Below are 17770 nucleotides of genomic sequence, written 5' to 3'. Positions count from 1 at the left end.
ATACTAAAGCATTGTGCATTAATGGTCTATTAGAAGGGAGGGAGTCAGTCTTATGTAAGGGACCCTAGGATTTTGTTCCCGATGTTTTAATAGAAGAGGTGCGATGTTCTTCATTTTTTTCATTTGAAAAAGAACTACTTCTAAAAAAATGAATTATGAATACAAGCAACATTATATATGTTTTTTATTTTTTCAGAGCGTTGAAGAATATTGATGCAATAGCATCGATTGGAGCTTCCAGCCTAACTGACATGAAGAAGTTAAGCAAGTGGGCGGCAGAATCCAAGCTTGATCCGAATGACCCAAATAACGCAGCCTTGATGCAGCTAATCATGGTATAGTGGTTTAAGAAATTCAGATATGATGGCTACAATAACCATTTACGCTAAGTGTGCAACCCCCTTGTCATATCACACACACATTTTGCACATGTAAAAAACTCTACAATGCCTGAAAGAACATATTTCAATTTTAGGATATTTAATTACATTTTTAATATGGAATTATTCACAGTGCTTGGGAACTCTACAGCTGACGTGGCCAAGTTCACACCCCAATGAATACAGTAGTTTCCATAGAATTAGAAAGTTTGCACTAGGAACAAGATGTAATCCCCTGGTGTCAGGCCTTCAACATTAGTATTCAGCTCTTCCATTTAAAAGGTCAATAATATTCCTTCTCTGTCTTCTCTCCTTTTTCCATCGTTTCCCTCTTTTTCTCTTTCTTTCTTCTTTCCTTTCCTCTCTTCCCCTGATTATACCAGCTGATAGTGATACTCTTGATTGTGGACCCTGCCTAAGCTACTTACTTTATCTTAATTAATTCATTTTTCTTTTTTTGGCAGACTACTTTTGTTTATGGATGTATTTGCTACGACTCATTTTTGAATTTCAGCTTCTGATTGCTTTTTATCTGTTATCAATTGTGTCAGTTATACTTGTATTCTGTATCTTCATTTGCTTCTTTATAACAATAACATTCTTTTGAAATGAAAAAAAAAGGTCAATAATATTTATATGTGTTGCTCAAACTCAAGTATTCTCATGCATGGTGAAGGGACAAATGTTTTCCTCTACCATCTGTGCTATTTTAAACAAAAGAGGTAGCACCCTTTGAGGCATGATCACCTGTGCTGCTTCTTACTCTACAGTCCTGGCTCATCCCTTTCTGGCATTTCACTTGGCACTTTGGGTAGCTCCAAGAATATGGTTATCACTATATATAGTGAAAGAAGATTCTAGAGGGCAACCAAGCCATCCCTATTACAGTGTACTCACCTGGAAATTTTTCTTGGTATTAGACATTCCAGAGTTTGCAATGACGAGGATGGGCTAGCACTGCAAAATGTAAGGTGTTTAGTAAATGTGGTGTGTTTCTGAAGAAATATACATTGGACATAAAACTGTTAAAAATTGTTTTTTCTGGGAAATGTAACACTGATAGTTTCATCAGCAACTTTCTCATCTGTTGTAGGCCTGAAACGTGATAGAGCTATTTACTTTAACATGAATCTTTTACAGTGTTTTAGACCACCAAATCTGTGAATGACGTACAATTGATTCTTTCGAATTACGTGGTCAAGAAATGTCCTATAATAGTTTGAAAGCCACGTGACAAGAACATCTGAATGTTTTAATACAAGCTTATTCATTGCAGGGAGCGTGGCAATTTTATGTGCTTTTCCCCTACCTGTCCATGCAGCCACACCTAACTGGCTAAAAGGTTCAGTGGACAAGTCATGGTACGATCTGTCTTTCACCATTATCATTTACAAGACACTTGGGAGAGGCTGAGCAAAAACACCTAAGAAGCTACTTGACCTCCTGGCTAGAATTTCTATTTTGGTAGTTTTAAACTTTGTTTTCCTAGCCTTAATTCCAGAAAAGTATCTGTATGGCCCAAATGTATCCAGCGTTCTAAATGTATTTAGCGCATTGTTTACAATATGAGTCCTATGCGTGTCGCTTCATATTCGAAAACAAGAGTACGTTTGTGATGTATGTTAAATCAGACTGCATCACAAGTGAACAATTTGAGGTAAGGACCGGCAGTTTCAATAATAGTCACTCAATTTCTTAACAGAAATAAGACTATGAAACGCATTGCTCAATAGCTTTGAGGAAGTAATCATTTGCAAGGCACTATTGACTAAAAACCATTCTTTAACCGGAATAAGATTAAACTGGTATTTCAATCAGCCCTACTCTACATCCATTTACTAAATATATTTTGCATTTGGAAAACATTGTAAACCACATTTTAACTTGCTTATTTTCATTTTTAAAACCGTGCCTAAATAACTGAAATGTTTTTCTAAATTTTAAAACGATTGATGTGTTTAGTCTATCTGCAACTCCAAAGTGAAGGGTTTATTTTGATAACCAACAGTATTGTGCAAGACATAGAAGAGAAGGCCTTGGATATGTGCCTTCAATGGAATTTTGGAAGAAATCTGGTGACCATGCATAACTGTGTGTTTCAAATCATCTTAAAACCCCAGCTCACCATTTGAGAAAGATCTTTTATTTTTTATTAGATTGCCAAATTGTCTGACACTTTGCTGCAAATGATACTCCTAAAAATAAGTAGAGATATACGGCCAGATTCATGAAACGAAAATCGTCTCGCAAAGGGCCAGATTCTGAGTATCTGGCCCTTTGCGAGCGCAATTTTTGCATTTGGGATTCATCATCCCAAATGCAAAAATCGCTATTATCGAATTCGCAAATTTGCGAGCAATTGCATTTAAGGAATCTCTATTTGAGATTCCTTCAATGCAATTCATGATACATTTAAAAAATGTGAATTCACAATTTTGGGTCGCTATTTACCGCAAAGTCAAACCTCGTGGTAAATAGCAGAAACTTAGAAAATGCACTTAAGTGCATTTTTCCAAGTTGTATGTTACACACACACATGTCCTAGGGACATGTGTGTGCGTAACACCAGCGTCCAATGTCATTTCAGGGGTGCAACAGGGTGTCCTTTGGACACCCCTGCACCCTTGAAATCAAAATTTCAAAATGCGAATCGCTAATAGCGATTCGCACATTGATATGTCTTCCCATTCATTCCTATCGGCCTTTAGGCCCATAGGAATGAATGGGGAGTTATTCCTTATTTGCGATTAGCAATTAGCTAATCGCAAACAAGGAAGCTGTAAGAATTGCAAAATAAATTGCGATATGTACATGAATCCCGTTTTCCGAGTCTGTAATAGCGATTCCTTAATAATCGCTATTACTGACTTGCAAAACGGGCCTTTGATGAATCTAGCTGATAGGTATTAAAATGTGATCTCTAGTTTAGATTCTACACAATCAATGGCACCCCTGCCTTTAGTGAATGAGAAGAGGAAACAAAGCATTGTTCAATTATATTAGATTGATAAATCAGATAAAATAGAAAAACATCAGCCATTAATATTGATGCCATATACTTTCTAATGTGGGAACAACACGTGCTAACAATGGTTATGCCTTTTAAATCGCTAGACTTATAAGCATAGTAATTTACAGAACTGATATATAAGCATTCAGAAATAATAGTGTCGTCAATATACAGCAACCTATTGGTGTATCAGTGGGAAAATCATTTAACCATATTTACCAATCTGAATTTAATTATATACAAATGCCTATTTTGTTTTTGTCACACTTCTTTAGATTGCCACCAGTGGAGATGCTTACATTCCTGATTTCTTCAGACTTGAGCAGCTACAGCAAGAATTTAATTTTCTTTCATATGAAGAATTTAACAGATCAAAAAGATTTCGAATTTTACAGCTCAGAAACCAAGAGGTGCCTGAGTTCAGAAATTATAAGCAAGTTCCCCTACGTGACCAGGAGATCCCAGAAAAGGTCTTCCAGGTGAGTGAAAAACTGAAGCGTCTGTTGAGATTATGAGACATTTTTTTTTTTAAATAACCGGGTGTGTTGATTAACCTGTTTTCAGCAGTAAACTCAATGAGTCTCTAAACAAAGACATCCACTCACAGCTCTAATTTGAAATCTTTGACTCTAAACATAAAGCTGTGCAATGTTTAGTAGGTGCAATTTAATATTTGCATCAAACTGATATGTGAGTGGAATTTAGAGTAGCAAACATAATCCATAAGCTGTGTTGATTGTACTTAGCGTTTCTCTAAAGAAATGTAGAAAGTGGCTTTTTAGTCAACAAGTCTGTTATCTTGTACTTGTTTATTCCATACTGAACTATATGAGAACTGCTGGCAACGCGTTACCTTATTTTACAACAAAATGATCAACAAGGGAGGAAAACTATGACAGAAACACAACCCAGATCGAGACATTTATGGGAATGATAGTTGTGCTGAATAGAACTATATTAAAGAAAGTAGGACTATAGAGACCCTCTTCAGATACTTAAAATGAGTGTAAACATTTTAAATTGTGATAATGTGACCAAATTGTGCTGAAGTATATTTTGATTCCGTGGCGCTGAAGTAGACAGATAAAAGTCTAACCTACTTGGCGTTCAGTCCTAGTTTATCATCAGTATCTTTGACTCTGACCCAGAAAACCTGTAAAGGCTGCAATATTATGAAAGCTGAACAGCACAGCTGAATACGTTCTCCAAATCCAAGGTAATTAAACATAAAAAGGAAATATCTACTTGATCAAACAAGATGGACATTACCGATTACACAGCCTTTTCCACCACAAATGAAAGCTTGAGTGGGATTGGGATAAATGCAATCTGATGACCATGTCCACCATCAAAATCAAAGACTGTTATCTTAGTAGCTTCTTTGTTCTAAACAAACTTTAATTGTCGCATCTCAAAAATCTATTTACATGAAAAGCATGCTCTATAAACTCAACCCACCAAAAACAAAAAACAATCTAATACAGTCACAATAAGGGACAACAAACATGAATTGTATTTATTGCCTGAAAGACTGTTTGGAAGCAGTCACCGAATGGATGACATCCTCCTGCCTCAAATTGAATGGGGATAAAACAGAGCTCATGCTCCTTGGGAACTCCATCAATAAGACCATCAACCCACTCTGGCCCCCCTATCTGGGACCATCCCCCGTACCTAAAGACTCAATCAAAAGCTTGAGCATCTGGCTAGATAGCTCACTCAATTTTAACCACCAGGCGACCAAACTATCCGCCACTTGCTTCGGCCTTCTGGGATTCCTCCACAAAATCCTTCCCCTCTTACCTTTTCACGCCAGACGGATAATGGTCCAGGGTCTAATTCTGTCCCGCTTAGACTTTGGGACTGCCCTATATCTTGGGGCACCGAAGGCCATCCTAAACAAACTGCAGATAATTCAGAACTGTGCCGCCAGAATCCTCCTTCAAATCCCCCAACGAGTCTCGGTCAAAACCAGACTGAAGGACCTTCACTGGCTTCCAGTAAGGGCAAGGATAGAATTTAAGGCCATGTGCATTGCGCATCGATCCTTCTGGGGAACAGGCCCCATTATCAATCGTCCTCTGATAACCGCCTACCATGCCATGAGGCAGCTCAGATCAGGATCCTCCTTCCTTGCCGTAATACCCAGGTTCAAGAAAGCTATATGTGGAGGCCGCTCATTTTCCCATATTCTCGCCAAACTCAGGAATGCCCTCCCTCTTTCACTTAGATCAGAACCCAAACTACTCACCTTTCGCATACTCCTAAAAACCCTGCTCTTTAACAAACCAGAGTAGCTCTCACCGGCTCAGTCATAGGCGTGACTTCTGCAGCGCTGTGACGCCTAAGGGTAGCCAACGGGCTTTATAAATGGTCTTTGTTTTCATTTCATTCATTTCATTTTGAGAGCAAATGAAAGGCAACATAATGCTGTGAAAAAACTCTGTGCTAAGCTGTTCCAACTGGTACACATGCAGATGCAAGACCTCAGGCGACGGAGAGCACATCAGCTAAAACATTTCTTTGGAACTGCACAATTCCATAAAGGCAACTATAAGGCATGTCAAAGGAGATTCAGACTTCATCAGAACATTTGGTACCTGAACTCATACTTAACTCAAAGTTGATGAGAGGTCTTGGATGTCCTATTCCCTTCCCATTCCTGAACCACAATCCCTAAAAAAGCCCTGCCTAGTTCACTGATAACTTGCGCCAAATAGAAGGAATAGGTAGAGCATTAGAAAGAGAGTGGCCCAAAATAAAGTTATCTGTGGATTGCATGGCCTGTGGTTAAAAGCCTCTTGACACCAGAGCAACAAAGGAATGCTACAGGTCTAGCAGAACTGCATGCTTTGACTCCAACAAGGAACTTTAAGTCATCTACAAGGATTTGGTTTCCGCTAGCACCCACCAAAGCTTTGTGGCTCCATCGTCCAAATTCTGCAACAACCCCATGACTTTCTTCACCAAGAAAACTGTTGTTCCAAGATCCAGAATTGTTGATTCTTTGAATCTGAAAAAAGACCAGATGACGGATAGAATTCTGAACCAATCAAACATTCACCCCCAGTTACAGATCTGGGTTAAATCCATTGTTTTTTTGCATGCCACACCATTCCAGGTTAGAACCAGCCATATGCAAATCAGCTCTCACCCTGCTCTCCATGAGAACAGTCCAGCTTGAACTGCCAGGCCAGGTTCTTCCTGGACCAGAAAAAAGCATCCTAGGACCAGTTTTGGGGTTTCAATCCTCATCAGCCAGGCTAACTTTAATCTGGTGGCGTAGCAAGCTTGGGTCTGGGTATACCCTTCCCACTTAGGGTGACAAATGCTAAAAGAACAGTTGATGGACGCAATGCTGAACCACTCAAACATTCACACCCAGTCACAGATCTGGGTTAAATCTATTGTTTTTTTAATCTGCACATGGATGTCAGTCACCCTACTCCCTACACAAGTGGCTGCTCCTTAAGAGCCAGTGCCTGTCATAGAAGCTGAAGTCAGTAAAATCTTTATCTCCTTCAGGAAATCCTCCCTAGGACATCAATCTCAGCCTCCTAACTTTAGCACTTAACGTCATAAATAGCTGCTTAACCAGCAGGCCATCAAAAGTTCTATTTCAACAAAATCCATATTAGAGAGACCATTTTGGATAATGACAGATACAATCCTGTCCATCCCTGTGTGCCCAAAATACTTTAAATGGTCCTCTCACAATAAATATCCTCCTACCTGGAATCCATTTGTCTCTCATTGATTTCCAATCATGTTTTAGGCCGCAAAGAAGCATGGAAACCACTGTATTACACATAAAAGAGGAGTTCCCATCAGTTCGGAACTGAGACCTCCCTTGTGTGCCGATATTAGTTGACCTTACTGCTGCATTGGACACCATCAATCATAAGGTGCTACTAAAAAAACTGGAATCTTCAGCCATTTTAATTGGTACAGCCCTGGCTTGGAGCTTTTTCTTCCTACATATTCACAAACGTCTGGGAAACGTTGTCCCTTTCGTTTCAAGAACACCTGACTTCTATTTTGGTGCTCTTCAAGGCTCTGCTTTTTCACCCACTCTATTTAACATTTACATGGCGCCTTTACCAGCAATTCTAGATTCCTGCAAGATTGAATATCATATGTATGCTGATGGATGTCTGTATTTTCAGAAACTAGAAGATGCCCCTGTAATCTCTATAAAGTTTTACATGGTGTTTTTGCATTCACCATTAGAAGCAAAATAATTATGGACAAGACCAAAATACTGATTTTTGGCTCAGTCAGCCCTTCGCTTCCTTTTGTGTGGCCTGATGATCTGGGATCTTCCCCGGGTGCAGTAAAGCAAGCTCGCAATTTGAGATCTGCGCAGATAAATTTGGAATGCAAAAATGCATTTATTCGCCTTCATCCATCTTTGTCAGTTAAAGAGAATCTTACCTTTGCTACACTGCTGCTGAATTATTGTAATTTTCTCCACATTGCCATCCCCATTACCTTCTTTAGCAAGCATCAGCTTGTGCAAAATAATGCTGCCTGTAACAAATTGGGTTATTAATTGAGAGGGGTGGAAGGCTCACTCAAGCCACAACCACAATCCTTATTTGTCACGTTGGCCCACAAAAACTTTCTAACTTAACCAGTGTTTACCCTTCCAATAGCATGGCACAAAGTAGTCAGACTTAACATGGAGGCAATGTGCAAATAGTTATGCAGCATTCAAACAGTAATAAAGTGAAAACACGACACAAGAAAAATCCCAAACCAATTTAGAAAAATAGAGTAAACTTTATTAAATAAAATAATACCAGGACGACAAAAATCCAAACAGTAGAACTGGAAATATTAGATTAAACATTTCTTATTGAATACATCCCCTAAAAGCACAAATTGGCACTTGAGGTCATCTGGTCTCGCTAGATCAAGGGAAAGTTATAAATTCTGGCTGGCTGTGATGGAGCGCGAGTCAGATACAGAGACCCGTCTGTTTCGCTCAGGGTGGACAACATGCACCACTTATCATTATAAACAATATCTGCCATCATATATTACAATGTGTTACAAAGTATAAGGGAAACCCAATTGAGCAATTGGTCAGGGACCTTGGGTACATGCACTGTTTCCATATGATACTGTCAAAAGCATATAGTGTAGGGTGTCGACGACGTTTCGATTTCTATTTATGGATAACGAGATCATCTTCAGGACATTGTGATTCATGCCTTATTTACATTTCTACCAAAAATCAAGCCCAAACATATTGGAGGAAAACATTACAATTGGTGAGTCATAGGGGAAGAAAACTGGGAAGGTAATGGGGGAAAAAGGGGATATATATACATGGGTTTAGTGCAGAATACAATATACATATAATTTAGACATGTCTAACCATAGAGTTATATCAAGGAATTGAGTGAATCTTTATTTTTACTGGGCTTTTAATGTGGGCTGGTTTGCTAAAATCGTTAAACAAGGTGGTATGGTAATACAGTTAGTGAGTTTCAAAAGCCGGCGAGAGTTTCATAATGTAAACAGTGTCATTCCGTGTTTGTTCGGCGCAGTGAGCAGGGTTATGCAAGAAGACCATGTCACCACTCTAGACTGTTAATAAAATGTAATTACTATTTGAGCTGCAGAGAGTAATTAGTAAATGGAATAATTCACTGAATGTTTTTTTCTGGAAGAATTTATATAAATTATTTGATTAGTGATCATGTTTGTTTATTGATAACCATTTTCTTGCATTCAGGCTTATGAGAAGAGATTACATGACAGGGATGATAACAGCAATGTGGACCACATTGATGCTCACAGAGTACTTGTTGCCAAGTACCTGCAGAAGGTGAGCCTTTAATTAACAAGGGAGCTACCTGATGAGATCTTCTTCCTGTTTTTTTTTTAACTTTGCAACTACTGATGGCGTTTGTGGAAAGTGGTTGGTACCAATGTGACAAACAATTTAAATGTGATGTGGAATTGTCTTCATTTTTTTGGAAGAAGAACCCCTTCTTGCTTTTTTGCCTTTGACACTACTGTTACAAATATCATATGTGTCCTGGGATTCATGTTGGAATAAGTGGATACATGTTTTGTTTTTTATTGTAAAAATAAAGTTTTTGTGAGCTGAAATGAGCAAACCCTTGTTACCTAATAGGGAAAGTTGATCATAGATTGCATCAGTTTTATAATGTAGGTTACCAGGTAATGCAGGAAACGTTTTACGATATCTGGTTGCTCAACAGACTTTACTTCATATTGTTAGTACTATATGCTCCACCAAGAAGCTGAGTGTATCTCACAACGCATCCAGAACTTCATTGCCTTGGCCAATTCTCAGTACTAACATCAGTCACATGCACCTGCGTATGGGGTAGGGATGCGCAGGATATCACACCCAGTCACTGGATGATCATTCACACTTTTAAGGGCACCTGCACACATTTCTGCCATAGTTACTCACCAATATGGTAGTACTTTGAATGGGTATCTGAACTGTACTGCTTAAACTATACACACAGTTCTTTTCGGTTTGTATTTTTATTGTAATTTATGTATCAGCCTGCTTTCCTGGTGAGCTTTTAAACAATTACAAATACATTTTAGGAGTGGTACAGAAGCCCGATAAGACTGTGAGCGGCATTTCCAGCACCCCTACATTTAAGATGTTACTCTCTACTGAAGAATGACAAATATCCCGAAACATATGTCTAGAGATATCCAGAACTGTCTGCATCAACTAAACATACTAAAGACTTGCGACTAAAGTGAGTGCTATTACGCACTGCATTAACACAATGCATCTAGAGAAGTTGTGTGCCAGTATGCCTGGCAGTGTGCGCCCTCCCCCGTTTTGTGATTGGCTATTTATAGAAGGAATCTAGTGCCTCCCTGCTGATACCACCCTATGCATTCACCTAGATTTCCATTACCCTAGTCTGACCTGACACCCATCCCCAAACAGCCCAATCGGTGAGCTTATGACTAAGACCTGGTATATAAATTTCAAATGAGAACTTCATTTGATGTATCTGTACTATTTGGTTAACAATAAGTCAGTACATGTGGAACCTGCATAGCTCACAGCTGAATTGTAATATAAACATTAGCATCCAAACAGGTGATACTGCCAACTTTACCATTGCTTCAGAAAGGAGAATATACATTTTTGTGTTCATTGTGCAAATTAGTATTTCCGTAATGTAAATGTCCTTGAATCTCTCTAGTTACTGAGACTCTCGAGTTTTAAGCAGATGTGAATGAGATTCCACATAACATTGAGTCTGTTTCTCTTTGTGGACATGTGTTGGGTTGTTTCAGTGTTTTTAAATGCACTGTACTTTATTTGTAAACAGGTTAGAGAATCTGTAATGAACCGGTTCCTCATCGCCAAGCATCATTTCATTCTTTCTGACCTGGTCATTGAAGAGGATGTTCCTGGTCTTGGGTAAGAAATAACTTCATCTAAGCTGATTACTCTCAGGAATATTCTGATGAACAGACTCAATTTCTCAGATTGCAGCAGTGGTTAGTGACACAAGACCAATAAAAGGAGCTAGGCAAAGCAAAGACTGTGATGTCTGTGCAGCCAGACCAGCATGTAGGTTAATATACAGAACGGGTGGAATCAAACTAGCACCATTCTAATGTACATAAAATGAGGATAGTTTTCAAATGAGATACTAGGATGTGAGACATTACATTAGAGGCAAAAAGCAGGAGAGTTAAGGATTATTATCAAGGCTCTAATTCTGGTCGCTTGTGCATCTTGAGAGCTGGTAGAATAACCAATAGAGTGGCAAGAATAACGTGTATGAGGTTGAGGTTATTGTTTAAACATGCAAGTAGGAAGATGAGTGGAAAGCATAAGCAGTATTTAGAGAACAGGGGAAAAGAAACAGTAGATGGGCATGTTACATAATAAATAAGGAGGCACACCCTTCCAGAATGAAACAAGGAATAGATACGTGAGAAACGGGAATAAAATAATCTTTCAACTTGATTTAATATTTTTAGTCATCCTACAAACAGAAGTAACGACTTTGGTTCAATCCTTATTCTGTCACTAAAAACATTTCTGTGTCAGTAATACTGTTAAATACCAGACTGTGCGGTTGTTTGCCGCAGTTCTGTGAAAGTGTGAACTGGTGGCAGTTACGTGAAAGTGTGAACTGGTGGATGGTAAAATGAACTAAATAGAATGCCTTCCTACATCATAGATGATAGTGCTGTTGAATAAGTGGCTCTAGCTCGTGTGTTCTGTTAATCCAGTGTCTGCATTAGTTACATTGTGTTGGCTGCTGTCCTGCAGAATGCTACTGGAATGAGAACGTTTGGGCAGCGGTGTAGGTTGGACTTTTTCTGTACATTTAATTGAGGACCATTGGGAGAGCTGTAGCATTATTGTACTGTAGTTTTATTTTTATTGAGCCTGTGTGAATCACTGACGGCACAATTATCATACATTGCGTAGCAGGTTATAGAGTGTCAAAGGACTTTGGGTCTGATTTACAGTTTGGCAGACCAGGTACTAGTGAGAACACTTTCTTGAACCAGAAGCCCCATTTTTAGGTCGAGCGCGAGGCAGCGCACAAGCGCTGCTCTGCGAAGCGCTGTGGTAGTTCAGTATGGAGAGAAGCTTCGCCCACTCCGCCGCCCTTATTTTTCATTGGTTTGTGTGTTTGTCTTTTGTAAATGCTGTCTTCTGATTCATTATGAGGCTTGTTAGTCCCTCCTTAGTACAGCCATGTAGTCATTTGTATCCTCCCATGGCTACTGGCCCCTTTACTTGGTTGTTACAAGGGGCATTTACTATTTCCTTTGTGCACCCGTAGCCTCACGCAGCTTGGCCCGTGCCTTCTCCTCTCCTACCCTCCCCCCCACACGTTGTCCGTGCCTTCTCCCCCCCTCCCTCCCTACCGATGTCCGTGCCTTCTCCCCCGCCGTCCCTCAAGTTTTCCGTGATGCCAAGTTGCCAACCATGTGCAATGCAATAGGTCTCGCGTAAATTGGAGACCTATTGAATTGCAAATTCTTGTTTAACTTTGTAGGCCCTCACTTTGCCATATCCGCAACCCAATTGCCTCCACCCATGTGTCAGACCACAGGGCGATCACCACTCTACTGGCCCGGGAACCTAAAGATGTGGTCCTAAATCATCAGGTCCAAGTGTATGCAGGGGAAATGAAAGTATGTTTTTACTAGGTAATGCTGAGAAGTGAAAGCATCATGAGAAGTATATGAATCATGCATGCATCACATAATAATAATAATACTGATACTTGTAAAGCGCAAACAGCTACCTCTCGAGGAGGTGTCCCGGCGCAGAAAGAGTACTTCAGCAAAAAGCAAGAGGCATGGTGAATTGCTTAGGTTTTCTGCATAAAGAGCCAGGTCTTTAGGAGTTTCTTAAAGCTAGCTTCTGTCGTAGCAGATTGGATGGCAAAGGTCAAGGCGTTCCAGAGTTTCGCCGGGCCAGCAGAAAAAGACCTGCCCCCAAGTCTGGCTTTTCTAACTCGTGGGATGATTAACTGAAGCAAGGAGTTAGATCGCAGATGTCTCTCCTGATGGTAACGGGGAGGTCTAAGTTTTAAATAGTTAGGGCAAGTCCCTTTTAGTGCTCTAAACGCCAGGGTAAGAACTTTGAATTTTATTCTGATCGCCACTGGGAGCCAATGCAGTTCGCGCAGATGCGGAGAGACATGACGTCTGAAAGGAATATGCTTATCAGTCTCGCAGCCGCATTCTGCACGATCTGCAGGCGTTGCACCAGATATTTAGGCAGACCAAGGTAGAGGCCGTTTGAGTAGCCCAGTCTGGATGTAACTGTCGCATGGACTACCATTTTGCGACACTCAACTGGTAGAAAAGAAAGGAATTTACGGTGGTTTCTGAGTTTGTGAATCCCTGAATAATATGGATTCCTTAATACAGTGATCAACATTTTGTATTACATAATTCCATGTTATATTATTGTAAGTATGCTACTAACATCTTTTGCAATCTTAAATACGATGCAACAGTCAATAATTCTTAACCTTGCAATGCATGACACCAACAATAATAAACAGCTCTGTTTATGTCACTCACAACAGCTCATGAGCTGTTTTCCAGTTTGTGGGGGTTATTGATTCAGAATGACTTTCTTTATGACACTAACTTAGCATGAACATTTGTTGTTCCAACTGCATTAAATATGATGATCTGTTGCTCTCTTCATTCATCATTGTGTTCTACAGTTTTGTTTGTATGTTATTTATTAATTGTCTTACATTTTTCCTATACTTTACGATGTGTGCTAAGTACTGGTGGCCCAGGGTATGTTACAGCAAGCTGTTTTTCCTATACTGCACATTCCTAGTCAAGGGCTTTATTCTTGATCTACTTTTGCATAAGTGTCTGGAGAGTGACCTAGAAGTTCCAAGTGTGGGCCCAGTCAGTACCTACCGCTATTGATCTATCAATCCACCCAAGCTAAGACTGGAATGTAATTATAGTAAAGTCACCATTTTCAAAAGGAAAGGCAATAATAAACAACATGTGGACTAATTCAAAATTGTAATTAGAATATCATGAAATTTCTTATAGAGGAGAAATCATAAAATATTGTGTAAATTTATCTTTTGTTACGTTTTAAGCCTTTATTATATACTTCTCACTTCTGGGTCAAAGATGTTATTTTAAAGAAATGTTTCATCTAGCTTAACCTATTCTAAAACGGGTGATCTTATTTGTTGATCTTATATGGCAGCCTCCTACCATTGCCCAATACTGGCAAACAGCTTGCTGTTTAAGTTATTTCCTTTTTTCATCATCTCCAAATCCAAATGTTTCACGTGCCACTGTTGTCTTAAGAAGATGCATGTGTTTTGAGCATACATCCTCATCCATAAATCATGTTCTCCTTTTATTTATTTGTTATGGGACAATCAGATCCGGCCAATATATATATATATATATATATATAAGTTGCCAGGTAGAGCAATTGATCCCCACGGCTTAAGCCACAGTTGTCTGTGCTCAGGACATCCAGTTTAAGGAGGTGGCTAAAGATCCCACAATAAAGAGCACAAATGTGGTCATAACTGATACATAGCATTCTACTATGATGTACTGAGGTTTCAGCTACCCCAAAGCATTCATTTTACGACTCCCCATGGGTTAATATAGTCCTCACTCTTTCATGCAGGTTTTTAAGTAAAGTTGTCCATAACACTGAAGTTAGCTTGAAGGATAGCCGAGCCAACATTTGTTCACTGTATTTCAAAGTAAAGACAGGCACCCAACATTTCGGACTAACATTTTGTTATCAAATTAGTGAACTATAAACAACAAGTTTTTCCTTCATAGAATATTCATTTAAGATATACATTTGAAGCTGTCAAGTTTTCTTAGTTTTAAAAAGTAAGCTCAAAGTCCCTACTTCCTGAGCTGAACCAGTAGAGTCAGCAAGGGTTTATCTCCCATGTGTTGTAAGGCTTACAAGTGCAGGAAATTCTGAAAGCATCATATGGGTGTACATTAAGAACATATTTTAATGGAGGAATGATATAGCCTAACCAACTAAAATAGAATTTCCTAGTCTTTTGAAGAAGCAATTTCAAATATAATTAGAAAACTCTAATGTAAGTGAGTTGCAGGACTTTTTAAAGCATAACAGTAAAATGGAGATAATAAATAAGCATTCATACACCACAAAGTGGAACAACTAAATGGTTGTTTGACTTTATAATGTCCTAAGATATACGACAAGCAAGAAATTGCTGCAAATTAACATGATTTACATAAAGCAGGCTTTTGGATGTAACATTTTAAAGTTAATAGTTAGCTATTTTTAAAGTTGACTATTGGTGTACCTTCATCAAATGTCATGAAATATAATCTCCATGTAGCTGTATAAGTATTTTGCACCATACAGTACATTCTAGTAGATCTGCTCCTAATTCTGATATTTAGTTTTCCTCTGCAAGGCAGATTTCAACTTATGATATCCTAGGCAGCTGTCAGACCCCTGCCTGGTGATATCAAATCAATGTTCATATACACTCTTTGAAGTCTAGACTAAAGCCCTTGAATAATAGATGCATGGTTTAATTAGTGTTTGATGACTGAAACTGTATCAATTAGTTTCCAATATAACACATTGTTATATTGATCGGACATCTCAATTGCTTTGTAGACTAAGTACTTCTGCTTTTTCCTGAGTAGAAAAATAGCTGCATAAATGTATTTCTGATTTACAATTTATATTAATATACAGTTACCTATTTGTTATAGATTGAAAGTTCTGATTTATTATGTTACCATTTTTAAAATGATAGAAGATACTATACGGATTGTCCAGTAGTGCTATTTCAGAAATGTTATATGCAGCATTTTCTTATGAACTGAAAGTGTTTTGTATTTCATACGCAACAGTTCAAGCAAAAATGCCAGATCGTAATTATTTTAATGATGTTTTACTTCTTAAATTGTTGAATGTTGTTCCTTTCTTGCATGTGGGTTCAATGAATAAAACCCAGTATATTTTTTTATAATTTATCTGTTACCATAGATTAGAAAGTGCTAATACCAGCATCATTATGGGAGAAAGTTATTTAATTATTTAATGTGTTTATCTCCGTTAATGTTAACAGCTCAGCATGAATGTCATGAATAGGTCACAACTAGTTTGGGCATAGTATTCACCATTGAATTTCAGATATGACATTCAATTGTAATGAAGCAATGACTAACCCGCTCTCCTCTTTCACCACGTATAGATAAACCTGGTGACTTAAGCCCTGCCTTTCAAATTTAAAAGCAACGTTTAGGATGTGGTCCCTTTAAGGAACAACAGTTCCCACTAAGGATCTCCCTTTATCCTTGAAAGGTACTCCATCTTCGCAATTTAAGCCTGAAATAAGGTCCTCTTCAAGCATCTGTCAAGCAAAATATTTTTCAAATGGCAAATAATTCCACCCCACATCTCAAATAAACGAGGCTTATTTTTCTGTCGAGATCCTTGGCTGAGGTTTAGGCGTCCTGCAGCCACTCTTCTGGCAAGATTCCGTAGAGCTTCAACTTCAAGTCGACAGTTGAGCAGCTCAAAAGCAACAATTGAATAATGTACTGGACCTGGACAGATCACACTCAATATTGGTGCATGGGACTGGCTTTTCCGAGGTTCCCGAAATTAAGTGTGTTCATGGCTATAAGATCAAGACACCAGCAAAGAATACTTTAATGAGAAGAAAAGTTGCTGGAAATTTACATTTTTTCATTACAACATAAAATCTAACCTTGAAGAAAAGAACCATCTGTTATTAATAAAGATGGCCTATTTTTAACAGGCATTTGCAATGCAATAGGTTTCACATTTGCGAGAGTTTAAGCTATTGGCATTGTAAATGACAATGCCTTTTATTTATATGTTTTGAAAACCTACAAGCGGTGCGTAAACATGCACTTTGTTCTTATAGTTGTTGCTTTCGCGAAGCAAGGCTGGCAGTTACTGTATCTCTTTTACTGCCAGCATTGCTTCTCGCAAGCCATTGACAATGGCAATAGCTCAAACTCTTGCAAATGCGAGACCAATTCATTTGCAAATCCTTGTTCTTTTTAGATATTCATTTGACTAATAGGGGCACTTTTGTTTCGGTGCCCCAGCCTTATTTCTGCTCCCCTCACACCCTGCTAAAAGGACAAATGGGGCCAGTGCTGACTGTGAGGCCAGTTCAGGATGCAGAGGGAAAATGACCCTTCTTGGGCACTTTAAAGCACCGCACAGAGGAAACACACTGCGAGGCTGTTAGAAACTGGTTGTACTCCATACAATGTGTAGTATGTCCCTTGTTGCACAGGTCAGCGCTTGATCAAGAACACAATCCATTCTGCTGTGTATTATTGTCCTTGCTGAATGGATGAAGTTCACACTTAGTGTATTATCAATGGTAGTTATAGAAATTCCCCCTCAAAACAAAGCTCCTCTTCGTAGATTTATTTAAAAAAGCCCCAAGCCACTATGACAGAAGTGCAAGGAAAATCTTTTCTTCATGAAGGGCATCTTGCTGGCTCCCTATCCAGCTACTGATTAAACGGAGGACCATACCACGGACACTAAAATATTGCAATGCAGCGGACATTTCCACATTGATATGTATTGACAGTACTTATCAAATAACCGAGACCACTGGAATTATGTGGCAGGAAAGCACCAAATTATGTGGCACAGAAGCACCAAATTATGAAGCAAGGAAAGGCAAAACTATGTGACGTACATAATGCAGCACAATTTTTGTAGTATTTATTCTTTTGTCGTCTGTACATACCGTAAACACTGCCTGGGCAATGATTTCACCTTACTATCGGTTTGATACCCAAATACAGATATGTGCAAATGAAAGAGGAA

General features: G+C 38.8%; 1 protein-coding gene across 1 annotated transcript in view; it reads left to right on the top strand.

Annotated features, from left to right (window-relative positions):
• Positions 1 to 17770, top strand: part of CC2D2A (coiled-coil and C2 domain containing 2A) — a 432763-nt gene that overhangs the window by 273874 nt on the left and 141119 nt on the right. Inside the window, exons 19-22 of the mRNA XM_086964074.1 lie at positions 197 to 335; positions 3666 to 3869; positions 9134 to 9226; positions 10737 to 10828. Of these exons, the coding sequence (XP_086820200.1) occupies positions 197 to 335; positions 3666 to 3869; positions 9134 to 9226; positions 10737 to 10828 (528 nt within the window). The remainder of the gene's footprint in view (positions 1 to 196; positions 336 to 3665; positions 3870 to 9133; positions 9227 to 10736; positions 10829 to 17770) is intronic.

Source organism: Lissotriton vulgaris, chromosome 3_2 (assembly GCF_964263255.1).
Source record: "Lissotriton vulgaris chromosome 3_2, aLisVul1.2, whole genome shotgun sequence".
In the NCBI taxonomy this organism is placed as follows: Eukaryota; Metazoa; Chordata; class Amphibia; order Caudata; family Salamandridae; genus Lissotriton; species Lissotriton vulgaris.
The sequence above is the reverse complement of the archived record's forward strand: the minus strand, read 5'-3'. Positions and strand labels throughout refer to the sequence as shown.